Source organism: Astatotilapia calliptera, chromosome 12 (genome assembly GCF_964374335.1).
Source record: "Astatotilapia calliptera chromosome 12, fAstCal68.1, whole genome shotgun sequence".
Classification (NCBI taxonomy): domain Eukaryota; kingdom Metazoa; phylum Chordata; class Actinopteri; order Cichliformes; family Cichlidae; genus Astatotilapia; species Astatotilapia calliptera.
In genome coordinates this window covers 16,212,691-16,225,070 of record NC_137433.1, presented here as the reverse complement: position 1 = coordinate 16,225,070, position 12,380 = coordinate 16,212,691, and the positions used below count along the sequence as shown (strand labels likewise).

Genomic DNA, 12,380 nt, shown 5'->3' with positions numbered 1-12,380 from the left:
AAAGAGAGGCACTTACTAAGGGCTGTTGTCTCCATAGTCGTTAACATTGACAGCTGCTGTGATCCCACAAATGATGAGAGGAACACCATCAGCTATCAAATAGAACCTTGAATAACAGAGAGACACATATCAAACTCATGCGATAAAAAGCGATTCTTGTGCATGTTTGACCTTCGGCTGCCATGATCTTTTTTCTTTTCCTTTTGGTGTTTTAATGTATTCCTGGCTCTCTATCATGTGCAGGGCTTTATGATCTTTGGCTGTCTTAGTAGGCACAGTGTTACATGGGTCAGCACAGACACCAGAATCTATGTTCTCATCTAATGTGGCTGAATAGGCAACAAATGGTGGCTGGAGGTCAGAGGCACAGTGTAGTATGAGCACAACCTCTAGATCACAGGAACAGAAAAGCAGGAAGAGAAGAAAATCGGGAATACTGGATATGATAGATATGCTCAGATTCATGACAACTCCCACTCATTCTCTTATGGTGGTCTCATGCCCCTTTCCCCCCTCCCCCTCCCCTTAGCCATTGGGCACAATAACCACCTTTGATCGTGCACACTTTGGGTGGTCACACACAAGAATTACAGCATCTGCCCAAAATATAAACCTTATTGACAACAAACAATAATCTCACAGTAAAGGAAGTGGGTGAAGGTGAGTTGAATCTTGTTTACTGACCTGAGCATAGGTCGTTGCGTAGGCGGAACAGGAGATTCTCCATCTGGTTGCCGGGGCATTCTCCACACAGCCTCTTTGTAAATCACCCTGGCGCTGACTCCAATCCACAGCAGGGTTGACAGCGAGGAGTAATGCAAGGCAATGCCAACCTGTCATGTAATGTTGTCAGATCAGACATCAATCTTAAATTCCTCTAAAAAAATGCAATACTTGAAATTCAAAACTTACTGCTTGGCAAACGACTGGATAGCTTGTTAAGCTTATGCCGCCTGCGTATATCGCTGTTGTCATTGCAATGTGGAAGCAGGTATTCAGCAATGTGTGCCAACTTTTTCTTGATATGCATATTGAACTATGGGAGAAGAGTAAGCTAATTAGATAATGAAGCAAAAAATAAATAAATAGTAGCGAGAAATTGCAAATACACTACAGTACCTGTGGTGCAGTATGTGTGTAATGATGATAGTAAAGAGGCAAAGGAGCAGAACTGCAGTGCAGGCATAGACCACTGGATGGAGCACCCTCACAGTCAGTGGGGAGCTAGGGAAGTCAGGTACCTCCTAGAAACCACAGAAGTCAAGTTAACTCTCATTTAGCCACGGTGATCTTGGATGAATCATTACATTTTTGAGCCTACCTGCAGAACGGCATAGTTGCTAAGCAGAGAGCAGCGCATGGTGGAGGTGTTGCTGTCACTGCGGACCAACTGGCAGCCCTCCTGACTCCAGCTTCCCTGCTTCTCCGGTCCCTTAAGGCTCCAATGGGCTGCCACGGCATCGGTACCAGGAGACAAGTGGCGGAGTGACACCCAGATGGGGTCTGAATTGTTCTGCATGCTGCAACCATCTGTCACAGAATGAAATTAATAAATAACTAAAAACCTACTGTTTACTGAATAGAATACCCAATGCATTCTACTTTCCACCTGGTTGTTTTTGTAAAAACAATTACATAAACTGGGGTATAAGTGCAAAAAAATGGATTGAAGGCTTTGTTTATATTTCATGATTGGTCGCTACAATTTGCAAAATGACTCTTGGCAAAGAGAGAGAAAAACCTGCCAAGGCAAAAACAAGCAACGAACAAAGAACAGTCTCAAGGTTTTTCTGGTGCAGTGGTTCAGACAAAGTAGCCTTTCATTATACTGAGTTTCACACAGTATCGGATCTGTAAAAATTATACCCGGGTTACGTTTGGTGAAGAAAGCAACTGTCCCATTTGACTGCAAGGGATTTTTCATATTTAATTAATTCAAATAAGCGCAAAGTGGTTCGTTCTTTGTTCATCCTGAAGCATAATTATGATGTTTGTAGCTGTCACAGAGCAGAAGAATTACACTAATGTGTTTTATTATGATGCCTAAGCATACAGAGCATCCAAACACCCATGATTTTAACTTTAAAACATTAACTTTAAATATGCATACATAAATAAATAAATAAATAAATAAATAAAAGGAGTCTCTTTAATATACTAAAGGTTTCCTTACCTAGGCCTACAAAGACTACAGGGCTGTTGACAGTGCGTCTGCGGGAGTGTTCAGTAGTGGTGCTCGAGTTCCCAGTCAAAGGAAAAAAGCTGCCTGTTCGAAAGGCTACAAACTGCAGTTTACAGTCTGCTGCAGCATCCGAAGCAAACAGATTAGCTGGAAGAGTCACCGAGGCCAAGGCTACAGAATTCTGGAGAATTAAAAAAGGTGTAAGTCACACAAGAAGCCAAACTGCAAATGTTGATTGTATCAAAATCCTTCATTAAACCTAAACTGTCCGTGTCTATATGATGTGGTTATTAATGAAGTAGACAGAACAGGCGGATGCAAGAAGGCATACATAAGCCTCACCTTTAGGAAAAAATTGTTGAGAGAGGTGTTATGGGCACCAGTGCTACAGTGGACGCGAAGCTGCTGTTCATGGCCAGACTCTGACGTTTCCATTCCCAGGTTGCCCACTGACACCTCACGCTGCTGATGCGCAGTACAAGTTATCCCAGTGAAGTGGGCAGGTTGAATTAGATGGGCTTCCATCACAATGTTCTTAGACATCTGTAAACATGAAGTCACCCAGGCAAGGTAAACACCCTGACACTTTCATTTAAACATTACTATGGGTTTTGTTGGATTACACAGACAATTTCACACAGAAATATGATTAAAGACATGCACCGCTCTTCTAAATCACACACACATGCATTTCCTACTGCATGAATGAACTATAGAAAGATTTCACAGGTTTCACAGCAAGCATGCTCTGTTGAAAATCACATGATAAATATATAAAAAACAGTTAATAGTTCCCACCATGGAAAATTCTTTAGCATTACTGTGTAGCTGAGACCAAGCCAATGTCTCAAGGGAGTTGACTATAGAACTACAGGCTCTCTTCTCTCTCTGGGCCAGAGCGAGAATCTGTTCATCCACCTGCATCAGGTTACTGCCCATCTCCACCATCACCGCCAACAACTGGAGCACAGGGAAATTTAAAAGGAGATTTAATAAGGAACTCTAGAGAATATATTACTACATTTACTTAAAGTGCCCTCACCTCTTTTATCTGTGTCACATATTCCATAAACTTCTCCATAATTTGCGCCATGTACAGTACATCGACCGAGTCAGTAAAACCAGCAGCCTCCAGGGTGTATGTGCGAACTTGATGTGCCACTGTGACAACATTGGATGCATTGATGGGCCTCTGAAAAGCAAGAGCGGAAATATGGTGAGGACATAAGGAGTCACGTCATGCTGCGAATGTTTATTGAACAGTGGTGACAGTGCTGCGACTGACCAGGATGAAGGTATGCAAGACACGTGTGATGCCGTTGGTGTAGTGACAGTTTGAGTAGTCGCCATCCTCCCATTTTCCAGTACGGTCACAATAGCGAGAGGCTTTTTTCTGCTCCATGCCCCCCTCAACAGAAAGGGAAGGGTAACGCAGCTGCAGGCAGTACTGGTGGGAGGTAATTCCTGCCAGAGTTCTTGGCCACCTGTGGATAAATGCCAGAGAATAATGGCAACGCTGAATCTTTTTTTTTAATATCGTATGTTCCATATTATAATATACAGGATATATTTAAAGTTTTAACTGACCTGAACTCCCCGCGGTTGTTGACAACTTTATCTTCTGGACAGAAGGAGGCACTGTTCTCCAGTACCACTATCTCAACGGTGAGAGACTTGTTGCCCCTCCCAGTAGAAACCACACACTCCCACTCTCCACTGGCCTCCACATGCACATCGTATAGAATAAGCTCACTGGATAAAGATGATAGTGACAGCTCATTATAACACATCGTTAACACATAATATTGTAACTAATAAAGCCTCTCCCTTTTTTTTTTTTACTCAGGACTGTCTTTGCACTAAAACGAAAACAACTCATCTGATCTACTACTACTCTGTCTGCGTTGCTCTATTTACCACACCTGGTGATAAAGGTGCAGTCATGCACGACACTGCTCTCCAGCTGGACACCCATTTCTGTATCAGTGGTCACCGGCTGACCATTGTGACGCCAGTGTAAAGTGGTCATCTTGTCCACCAAGGCAGCAGCGCAGTGGAAGGGCAGCCGATCGCCTTTGAAGACCACCTGACGCTGAGACGGCAGCAGTGACATGGTGTGCAGCTCCAGAGGACCATCTGAGCAACACGGTGGGAAAAGATGCAGATGTGAAGGTTACACATCGCTCGGAACTGCTTGTGCTGCTCTCTCATTACCAAGCCTCAGCTACATTTTTCCACAGAAGCTATTATGAGTCTGCCGTTCTAGAGCAGACTGGATGCAGACTGCAGCAATTGGTAAATTCAACCCACAGGATTAGCTGTCAACACAACTCACTGAGCCTTTTGGAAATATGTCCCCGCAGAGCAGCGGGGATTGATTTTGTTCAACCCTTTTTTGGTCGGTTAATCCTTGAAATAGCTGAGATGAGCTTGAACTTCATAATGAGTGAACTGTTGCTATCATTCACAGTGCAACATTCTCTGAAATAAAGTGGTGAACCGCCTCATTCATATGCCTCACTGCTGCCAGGCTCTTACCACAGCTCAGATGGCCTTCCCTTAGTCCACGCAGGGGCTTTCCCCTCAGGCTCATGGGGTAGGCACACAGGGTTTCTTCCCCTAGCCGTGCTGGACTGCCGCGAAAGAAGTTCGGGACCCATTGCAGCTCGCAGTCACATGTTAGGTAGTCTGAGTTGAAGTTCCTGAAGAGAGAACCAATGTATTGTAAATAGTACTAACAGACCATCAAAGAACTTTGTGCTCCAATTTTGATGAGTTAAATTCTAACATTATTCTAATACTATTTAATTTGAATGTTAGCACTAATTAGCACGTATCCATATCTGTGTTTTGCACTTTGCTTGCTAAGCTAGCAAGTTCACTCTCTTCTCCTAATATGGTCCATTTTGACTCCACAAACACAAGATGACAAAATAACAAACACACGGGTTAAAAACAGCCACTTCACAAATATCTCATGCCCATGTCCATCTTTTATATACAGTCTGTGGTTCAGTTTTGAAATGTTTGTAGATAAACTTCAATGTTTCTTTACGGTAGCATAAATGATATGCTTTCAGTTTTTTTTTAAAAAAAGCATGCACAGTATAGACAAAAATATCCAAATTAAAATAAATACATGTCAAATAAATCCTCTTTGATTATTTGAGCTTTGACACAGGCTTCACTGTGAAACACGGTTGGCATACACACGGGAAAATAAATATTAATTGAAAATAAATGTTATCTTTGTCTAGGATGTCCAAAAATATTTTGTTAAACTATGGACTGGTATGCCGTGAGGGTAACCTCGGGGGAACGAAAGGCCGACAGAGTTTAATACTCACACTAGCTTGAGGGACGGCAACTCTTCAAACACCCCTGGATTCATGGTTGATATGATGTTGCCAGAGAGGTTCCTAACAGAACACAAATTAGATATGAACAGTGTAACTTCATAGCTTTGCTGTAACTCATAGAGGACTTTTTTTAATCGAATCAATTCATCTGCCTCTTACAGTTTAGTAAGATTGGTCAGCCCCTGGAACATGTCTGCAGTCAGGCAGCCAATGCGGTTGTTGGAAAGGTCACTAAAAGTGTAAAAGACAAAAGAATGTGGTCAGTTATTTTCAAATTAAGAGGCCTTTTCTCAATCACTCAGCACCAGATTGTGGTGTCTTGACTCTTTCAGTGGCCGCATTGCTTTACTGATGTGAAATGTCATTTGTCTAAGAAACATATGCAATAACTTGTATAGGATCTCCTTTCATGTCTTTAAAAATTAAGTAGCTGTATTCAACTGTAGTCAGAACATTATATATTTTAATATTTGGGAAGTTAAAGAAGGGTTCCAACAGTTCTGGCTACTTCTCCTTATCAGGACACAAAGGGACCCAAGTACGAGTTTATCATCATTGGGGTAAAAGCAGGGCCCCAGTTCTGCTGTCCACCTCTGAGTGTGATGTATATCTGCAGTCAGAGAGGGATCTGCTCTGTTGTACCTCTGACACTACCCAGCAGAGAGCTGTCCATAGCATGTGTTTATCTCTATCTGTTTGTTTTGAGAAGCCCCAGACCTTGCAGGGAAAACACAAGAAGGGGGAGGAGGGAAAGGGAGTCATGCGGCGCTGCGCCGAGGAGCCTCTTTGGACCCACGCTGCAACCAGACCTCGGTGTCCAAAAACACAATGAGTGAGCAGCAAGCGGCCTCAAACAGCCGCCTTGTCACATTCAATTGCGTGTGAGGAGCCCTGAGGTTTGAAGCGGGGCTCACAGATGACATCCCAGTGTCCCCTCTGCAGAAACATTTAGGAAAGGAAGCTTTTATGGTGACAATAACACCATGAACCTGATATGACATATGACATCTGTGAGCTTCCAAAAAAATATATATGTGGGTTTTCTCCTGACTACTGCCTATCTGGGCAACAAACTAACCTCCGTCCATCTTATGCTAAACCTTAGGATTAAACTCTCTGTGTTTATTGAGTTGTGAACCCGAGTGAAATGTGGGTCATCTTAATATCTACTTACAGTTTCCGAAGCTCAGAGAGGCTTTGGAAGGCTCCAGGCATGATGGTGCTGATTAAGTTGTGCTTGAGGTCCCTGGGGGAAAGAGAAAATGTTAGGTGCACGCAAGGACTATACTGACACATTAACAAGAGGACTGCAAACTTTCATTTTTGTATTCTCACTGAGAGTTGCAATGTTTAGATTGGTACTGCAATCATATATTTGTAATCAATATGTAGCTGGAGCTAATTCACTGAGCTTAGCATAAACTTGGATCAAGGGAAGCAGCTAACCTGGTATGTCATTGTAATAAAATGAGTCCTCAAGGGGCACAAAGTTGTAAGGCTCTAGCTTGATTAATTAACCCTTTCAGAGAAGAAAGTTTAAAAATAACAGCAGCATTTTAAGGGATTTTGTGTAGTAATAGTCACAAGCATGGTATCACCATTTACCATTGAAAGAAGACGCTGTTAGGTTTAAATGAATGGGAGCAGGGACACACATCCTAAACCTGGCTCGTCCAGCGAGCCACAGCAGGATATTTGTGCAAACAAATAGGAAATATTATCCGAACTGCCTCCTGGGCTTGAGACTAGCGAGATATTCAACCACATAAAACACTTGTGGAATCTGAAACTATTAACACTAAGTTCTGTTATTTATTTATTTATTGATTCTTTTTTTTCCAAAACTGTCCTTCCCGCAATAAGCTTTACCCAATTCAAACCATAAATAATAATTTTCTTTGAAGATTTAATTTCATACTATCCGCTGCACTTCTCCACCCTGTTCCACTTCTACACCCACACTCCAGTCTTAAAGACTTTAGCTAGATACTCCCATCTACATCAGCTGCTGTAGATTAGATTTTGAACCTTTTTTTTGGCCAGGTGAGAATAGCAAGGCTAAATGAGGTCGGGAGACGGATGGTTATGAACAGCACATGTTATCCACGTTCCTATAGCATGAAATAGTTCTGCTCTCATCAGAGCAGTCGCAGAGTCAGATTTCCTTACAGGAGCATCAGTGCAGCAGCTGCGTTTTTCTCGATTTCTCTTTTTAACAAAGACTTCGATGTTATGTTAGACCTCAGAGGACCTTTTGGTCCTTTTTGTTTTCCACAAAACATTATCTTCCACGGCGGTTGTCAACCACGCTGCTTCACATCACCTCAGGCGTCTCTTAACCACTGTTTTGTCTGCTTTCCAAGAGATGAACTTTTCTGGGTAAGCTACGGCGGGAAAATTGTTGTAGAAAATGCTTCGAGCAAAGAAATTACACTGCGGTGTGGCTGAGACATGCTCAAAAAGATCAGGGGGTTTTGCTATTGGTCCTTCTAAGCCATCACTCATATTTAGATTCGAAACAGGAGACTGGTTGAAACGATGGAGCAAAAAAAAAAAAAAACTGGCCCCAGACCAACAGGCTAAAGTTTGCTCGGTTCAGATCTTTGAGTTTGTGCCAGCTTGTCAGTCAGAACATTTGCAACAATTTCACAGCTTTTTAAAAATCGGAGATATTTCCACCTCTGTGATTCTAAATAAGCAGTAAAAAAAAGCATATCACCAATCAAATCAAAGAGCAATCTGGGTGTTTGACAGAGAACAGCTACACTTTTCAGTATCTGTGTGTGTGTTTGTGTGTGTCTCCGGACTATATTGTGAGTCTGTCACAATATAAAATAGCAATCTTTGTGGTACTGCGTCTCACTCTGAATATACATGTGTTTCTGGGGGACATTAGCTTTATAGAATTTGTTGACCCAGGCAGGGGAAGAACAATACTGCTGTTTCCAGTCTGTGTGTCACGGGGCTCATTAGTGCAGCGATGAAAGACGCGGCACTGCCCACTACTTCCTCTCCCTGAGATCTGTCTCGCTCCCTCCCTGTCTGTCCCTTTGACACACACATGCTCCACGTGCGCACAGCCACACACTTTGCTGTGTTACCAAACGTGCTCTTACAGCTGGATTAAAATGCTAACACAAAAGTGCCACAGAGTCGCTGTAAGCTGGGATTCAGTTGCTAGATAGAAGTGTCAGTTTCAAGGCTTGTCTTTAAATGCTTGTTTTTGTCACCTCCTTCTTGCAGATGGAGGTAATGTTTACTATAACACTGCTCATATGATCTACACAACACATTTATTATTAAGACAGTGCATTATTTCTTTTCCTTTATATTGTAAAAATCTCCTGCTTAAATCTCCTCAGATCAGCAAACTAAAGATCTCGAGAAAAATATAATGGCTAATTTTAATTAGCTTCTTAATAAATGTAATGTACTGCACAGAACAACTAAATTAACTCATTTCTTCTGGTGTGTTATCTTCTGTTATATTGTCTGGTGGAAAAAAACACCTAAAAAAAATCAAAAATCAACAGATGATACTAGAATGACACAAACATGACATAAATCCAAATAGACTTACACAAGTACACAAACATGTTAGCCGTGCTGTTCTCACAGGACATTAGACTGAGTTCAAATTTGTGCCTGGATACCAAACCAAACCAAAGAAGCGTTTGTTGATATTTGGAGGAGGCCACTTCCTTCTGTCCCTGCAACATGTGCTATTAAAGGTGAGCCGGTCGCTGCAGTGCACTGATATGTAAATATTTGGGTGCTGTTTTTGATAGGTAGTTAAATTTCGATTCAAACACAGATGCTATATGTGGGAAAGTTATGAAATTGACCCTTGTGAAAATAATTTAGTTCTCCTTTATCAAGTCAGTACTTTTATTTTCTCTGATTTGCTGGTTTGGAAGTCTTAAATCTTAAACACAGGAGCAAAATGTATCATTCAAGCGAATGAATGAAGCCAGAACTATATAGTGACTGTGCCAATGTGGATTTCATGTTTCTCAAGAGGAATCTTATCCCAACTGCATCAAGCCAATGTGCATTTCCTGTCTGGCTCAAGGCTCTGACCTGATTATTAACACACCGCTGCCTCTGATCCCTTCTCTTATCACCAGGCTGGTAAACGTGAAGGAAAACAGGAACTGAAGCACTGTCCAAGCACTTCGCCGGCACAATCCCAGCTGAATGTCTGGAGCCGCCTCTTACCACTGGCTCACAGTGTCCGATTTGTTTCCAGCGCTATTTAAAACCTTCAGTACAGTAGATTGAAAATAGAGTAGCAGGCTTCACACTCAGGCGATGACTTGTGTGCGTGCCCTCTGGAGTAGCCAGCGCCCCATCTTACAGCAGCTTCACAGCTCAGTGACCTCGACACTGATGAAAACAGCTGTCACCAAGGAAGAGGATAACAGCAGAGACAATGAATGCTTCAAAGCCTCATGCTTGCAGACCATGAAAATATCAACAATTTTAACGTCTAAAGTTTAAATTGTAGCTATTATTTTAGTTTTTCAACATCCTCCTCAGGAGCAGCATCTATTTCTTCCAAAAGCTCGATGAGCTGATTGATGGCGACACATTGTTACAGTCACTACGACCTTTCTTTTTGAGTTATGCTTTGTAACCTTCTGAGTGCAGTGCTTCATCCCCTACGCTACATGTGGCGCGTATGATTAGACGGTGACAAACTCAAGCTCGCTCCCAAATCCAAAAGGGGCCATTGTCTGCCGCCGCTGGGCCTAACACCAGAGGCAGCCATTAAGAATGCCCCCCCCCAAAACTCCTCCTGATCAATGGGACTGGTCCTCTGCCATTCTGAAGAGTCATTGCTCTGTTGGATACAGGGGATGAGCGCCTGGGCCCCATGCAGACTGGAGAAGAGCGACGTGCTTGTAGGGCAGCGAGAGGGTAATAATGAAGACATGGTCTGTAAAGCGCTCCAGACATGGAGTGCTCCATTATCAGGAGCACAGCAGCAGCAACTGGAGTGCTGACATTGTTTAGGCTCCAGCCCTGGAGGGAGCTGGGAAAATGACGGAAGCCGGGGGAATGGCCACTCATTATCACCAGACTGGAATTAAGAATTTCCTGTTGCTGGAGTTTTTTTTTAAAGTTTTTTTTTAATGGAAAGTCAGTGGGTTGCGGCGTGATTTCTATACTTTAATTGCAGTTTTCTCTGTATACGACTCAATAAAGGAAAAAAGACAGAAACAAACATGTCTGAAGGTATGATGGAAAAAAAGCGAGGGGGTGTTAACTGCCACCTTGGTTCCTGAAAGAGGTCAGCGGAGACCATTTTTGTGCCGCGTGTCATTTCCTGTCTGGTTGGCGGGTCTAGCAGAGGCCTTTGCTCGTTTATTTTTACAGTTTCCTTTCTCTCTCTCTCTCTCTTTTTTTTTAACTAGGTAGTTTTCCTTTGTCGGGAGGGGCAGGTGGGTTAAAGGATTCAGTAATAAGAAGAAAAATACGGCCCTGCGTATGGTCCCTGTACACCCCACCCCCCTACTCCACAACACACTTGCTCACAATGGGGCTCTGTAACTACCGACCCCAACGTGCTCTTGCTTTCCCCCTAAAACAGGAAACCAGGATCTGCTGAGCTCTTGTTTTTCTACTAATTTCCTGCTTTGCTGCCCCGTCCCTAGATTATTTATTTAATTTTTTTCTGGTTCCTCTCAGATTGGATATACCTGATCAGCTATTTGCCATCTGGAAAGCATTTATTCTAGCACAGCCAAGAAACCTTACACACATAATACACATTTTCTATGATTTTCTGTCAGTAGCGCTGCTGCAGGACACATGTTTAAAATATTTCCTTGCAATTTCGGACAACAAGCATCAGGACCGTACTATGGTTCAAAAACACGAGGCCCGCAGCTCTGCCCATGACTGACCATAACATAAACCGTGGGTCCAACTGCACTGTTGTTAGTGGGATGTGCAGAAATAGCAACACACTTTTATTTGAAGTGTAAAATTTCCTAGCTTGGTTATATGTTCCTATAATCTGCAGCAAGAAGAGATGAAGATTATTCTGCCAAGGAAAACTCTGAAACCACGGATCGTGATTGACTCCAGGTCTGGCTTTAGGAGCGGCATAGAGAAGAGTGCCGTGCCCATTTTTGGCAGATTTTCACGAGACCTACCAGAATGCAAATAATCAAAAACAATAAAAGTCAGATCAGATCAGATAGATTTGAACATACAGTGAAAAAAAATGCTAAGAACATTTTATTTTCATTTCATCTGGGTCATTCAGTCTTTATTAGAAAGTTAAGTAAAAATATAGTTGTAACAATTTGCAGCTGAGAAATCAGCAGGGACAAGTGCCTTTTGTTCAGGTTGTCAATGAAAAGAGTGGCTCGTGTCCGCGAGTGAATTTTCAGCCAGTAGGTGGACTGCAGCATGCAGAGAGTGTAAAAGGTGAGGAACAGCAAGAGCCCGAGTGGGCTCGGAAAAGGGAGATGCAAAAATAAAGCAGAAAAGGAAGCTGGGGGGGGGGGGGAAGAAGGTCTAGAGAAAGCTCAAGTTCCTCCTGAGGAAAATGCCCTTGAAACCATATCGAGTTTGCCGAAAGAGTGTGTGAGAGTGAGTTACTGGCATATAAAGCATATGATTTGGTAATGGGCTTATGAGGGGGTTTACTCGCTGTTTCAATAAACTCCCAGAGCCATGACTGGGCTAAGCTTGCAATACAAACACACCCGTTCCTCCAGTTTATCTGAAAGACACATCTGGAGTCTATCAACTCCTGCAGTACCCCCTTTGTGTTTCCACTCTCCACCACGCTTAACCCCTTCCTCACCCACTCCACCCCTTAATGG

General features: G+C 42.8%; 1 protein-coding gene across 1 annotated transcript in view; it reads right to left on the bottom strand.

Annotated features, from left to right (window-relative positions):
• The window catches only part of adgra2 (adhesion G protein-coupled receptor A2), a 39,705-nt gene that overhangs the window by 3,109 nt on the left and 24,216 nt on the right, over window positions 1–12,380 (bottom strand). Inside the window, exons 3-18 of the mRNA XM_026187328.2 lie at window positions 6,716–6,787; window positions 5,701–5,772; window positions 5,530–5,601; window positions 4,721–4,884; window positions 4,105–4,318; window positions 3,770–3,934; window positions 3,468–3,666; window positions 3,225–3,374; window positions 2,981–3,142; window positions 2,525–2,725; window positions 2,174–2,363; window positions 1,322–1,530; window positions 1,120–1,244; window positions 913–1,036; window positions 685–833; window positions 17–106 (exon numbers count right to left, since the gene is read on the bottom strand). Coding sequence (XP_026043113.2) covers window positions 17–106; window positions 685–833; window positions 913–1,036; window positions 1,120–1,244; window positions 1,322–1,530; window positions 2,174–2,363; window positions 2,525–2,725; window positions 2,981–3,142; window positions 3,225–3,374; window positions 3,468–3,666; window positions 3,770–3,934; window positions 4,105–4,318; window positions 4,721–4,884; window positions 5,530–5,601; window positions 5,701–5,772; window positions 6,716–6,787 — 2,358 coding nt within the window. The remainder of the gene's footprint in view (window positions 1–16; window positions 107–684; window positions 834–912; window positions 1,037–1,119; window positions 1,245–1,321; window positions 1,531–2,173; window positions 2,364–2,524; window positions 2,726–2,980; window positions 3,143–3,224; window positions 3,375–3,467; window positions 3,667–3,769; window positions 3,935–4,104; window positions 4,319–4,720; window positions 4,885–5,529; window positions 5,602–5,700; window positions 5,773–6,715; window positions 6,788–12,380) is intronic.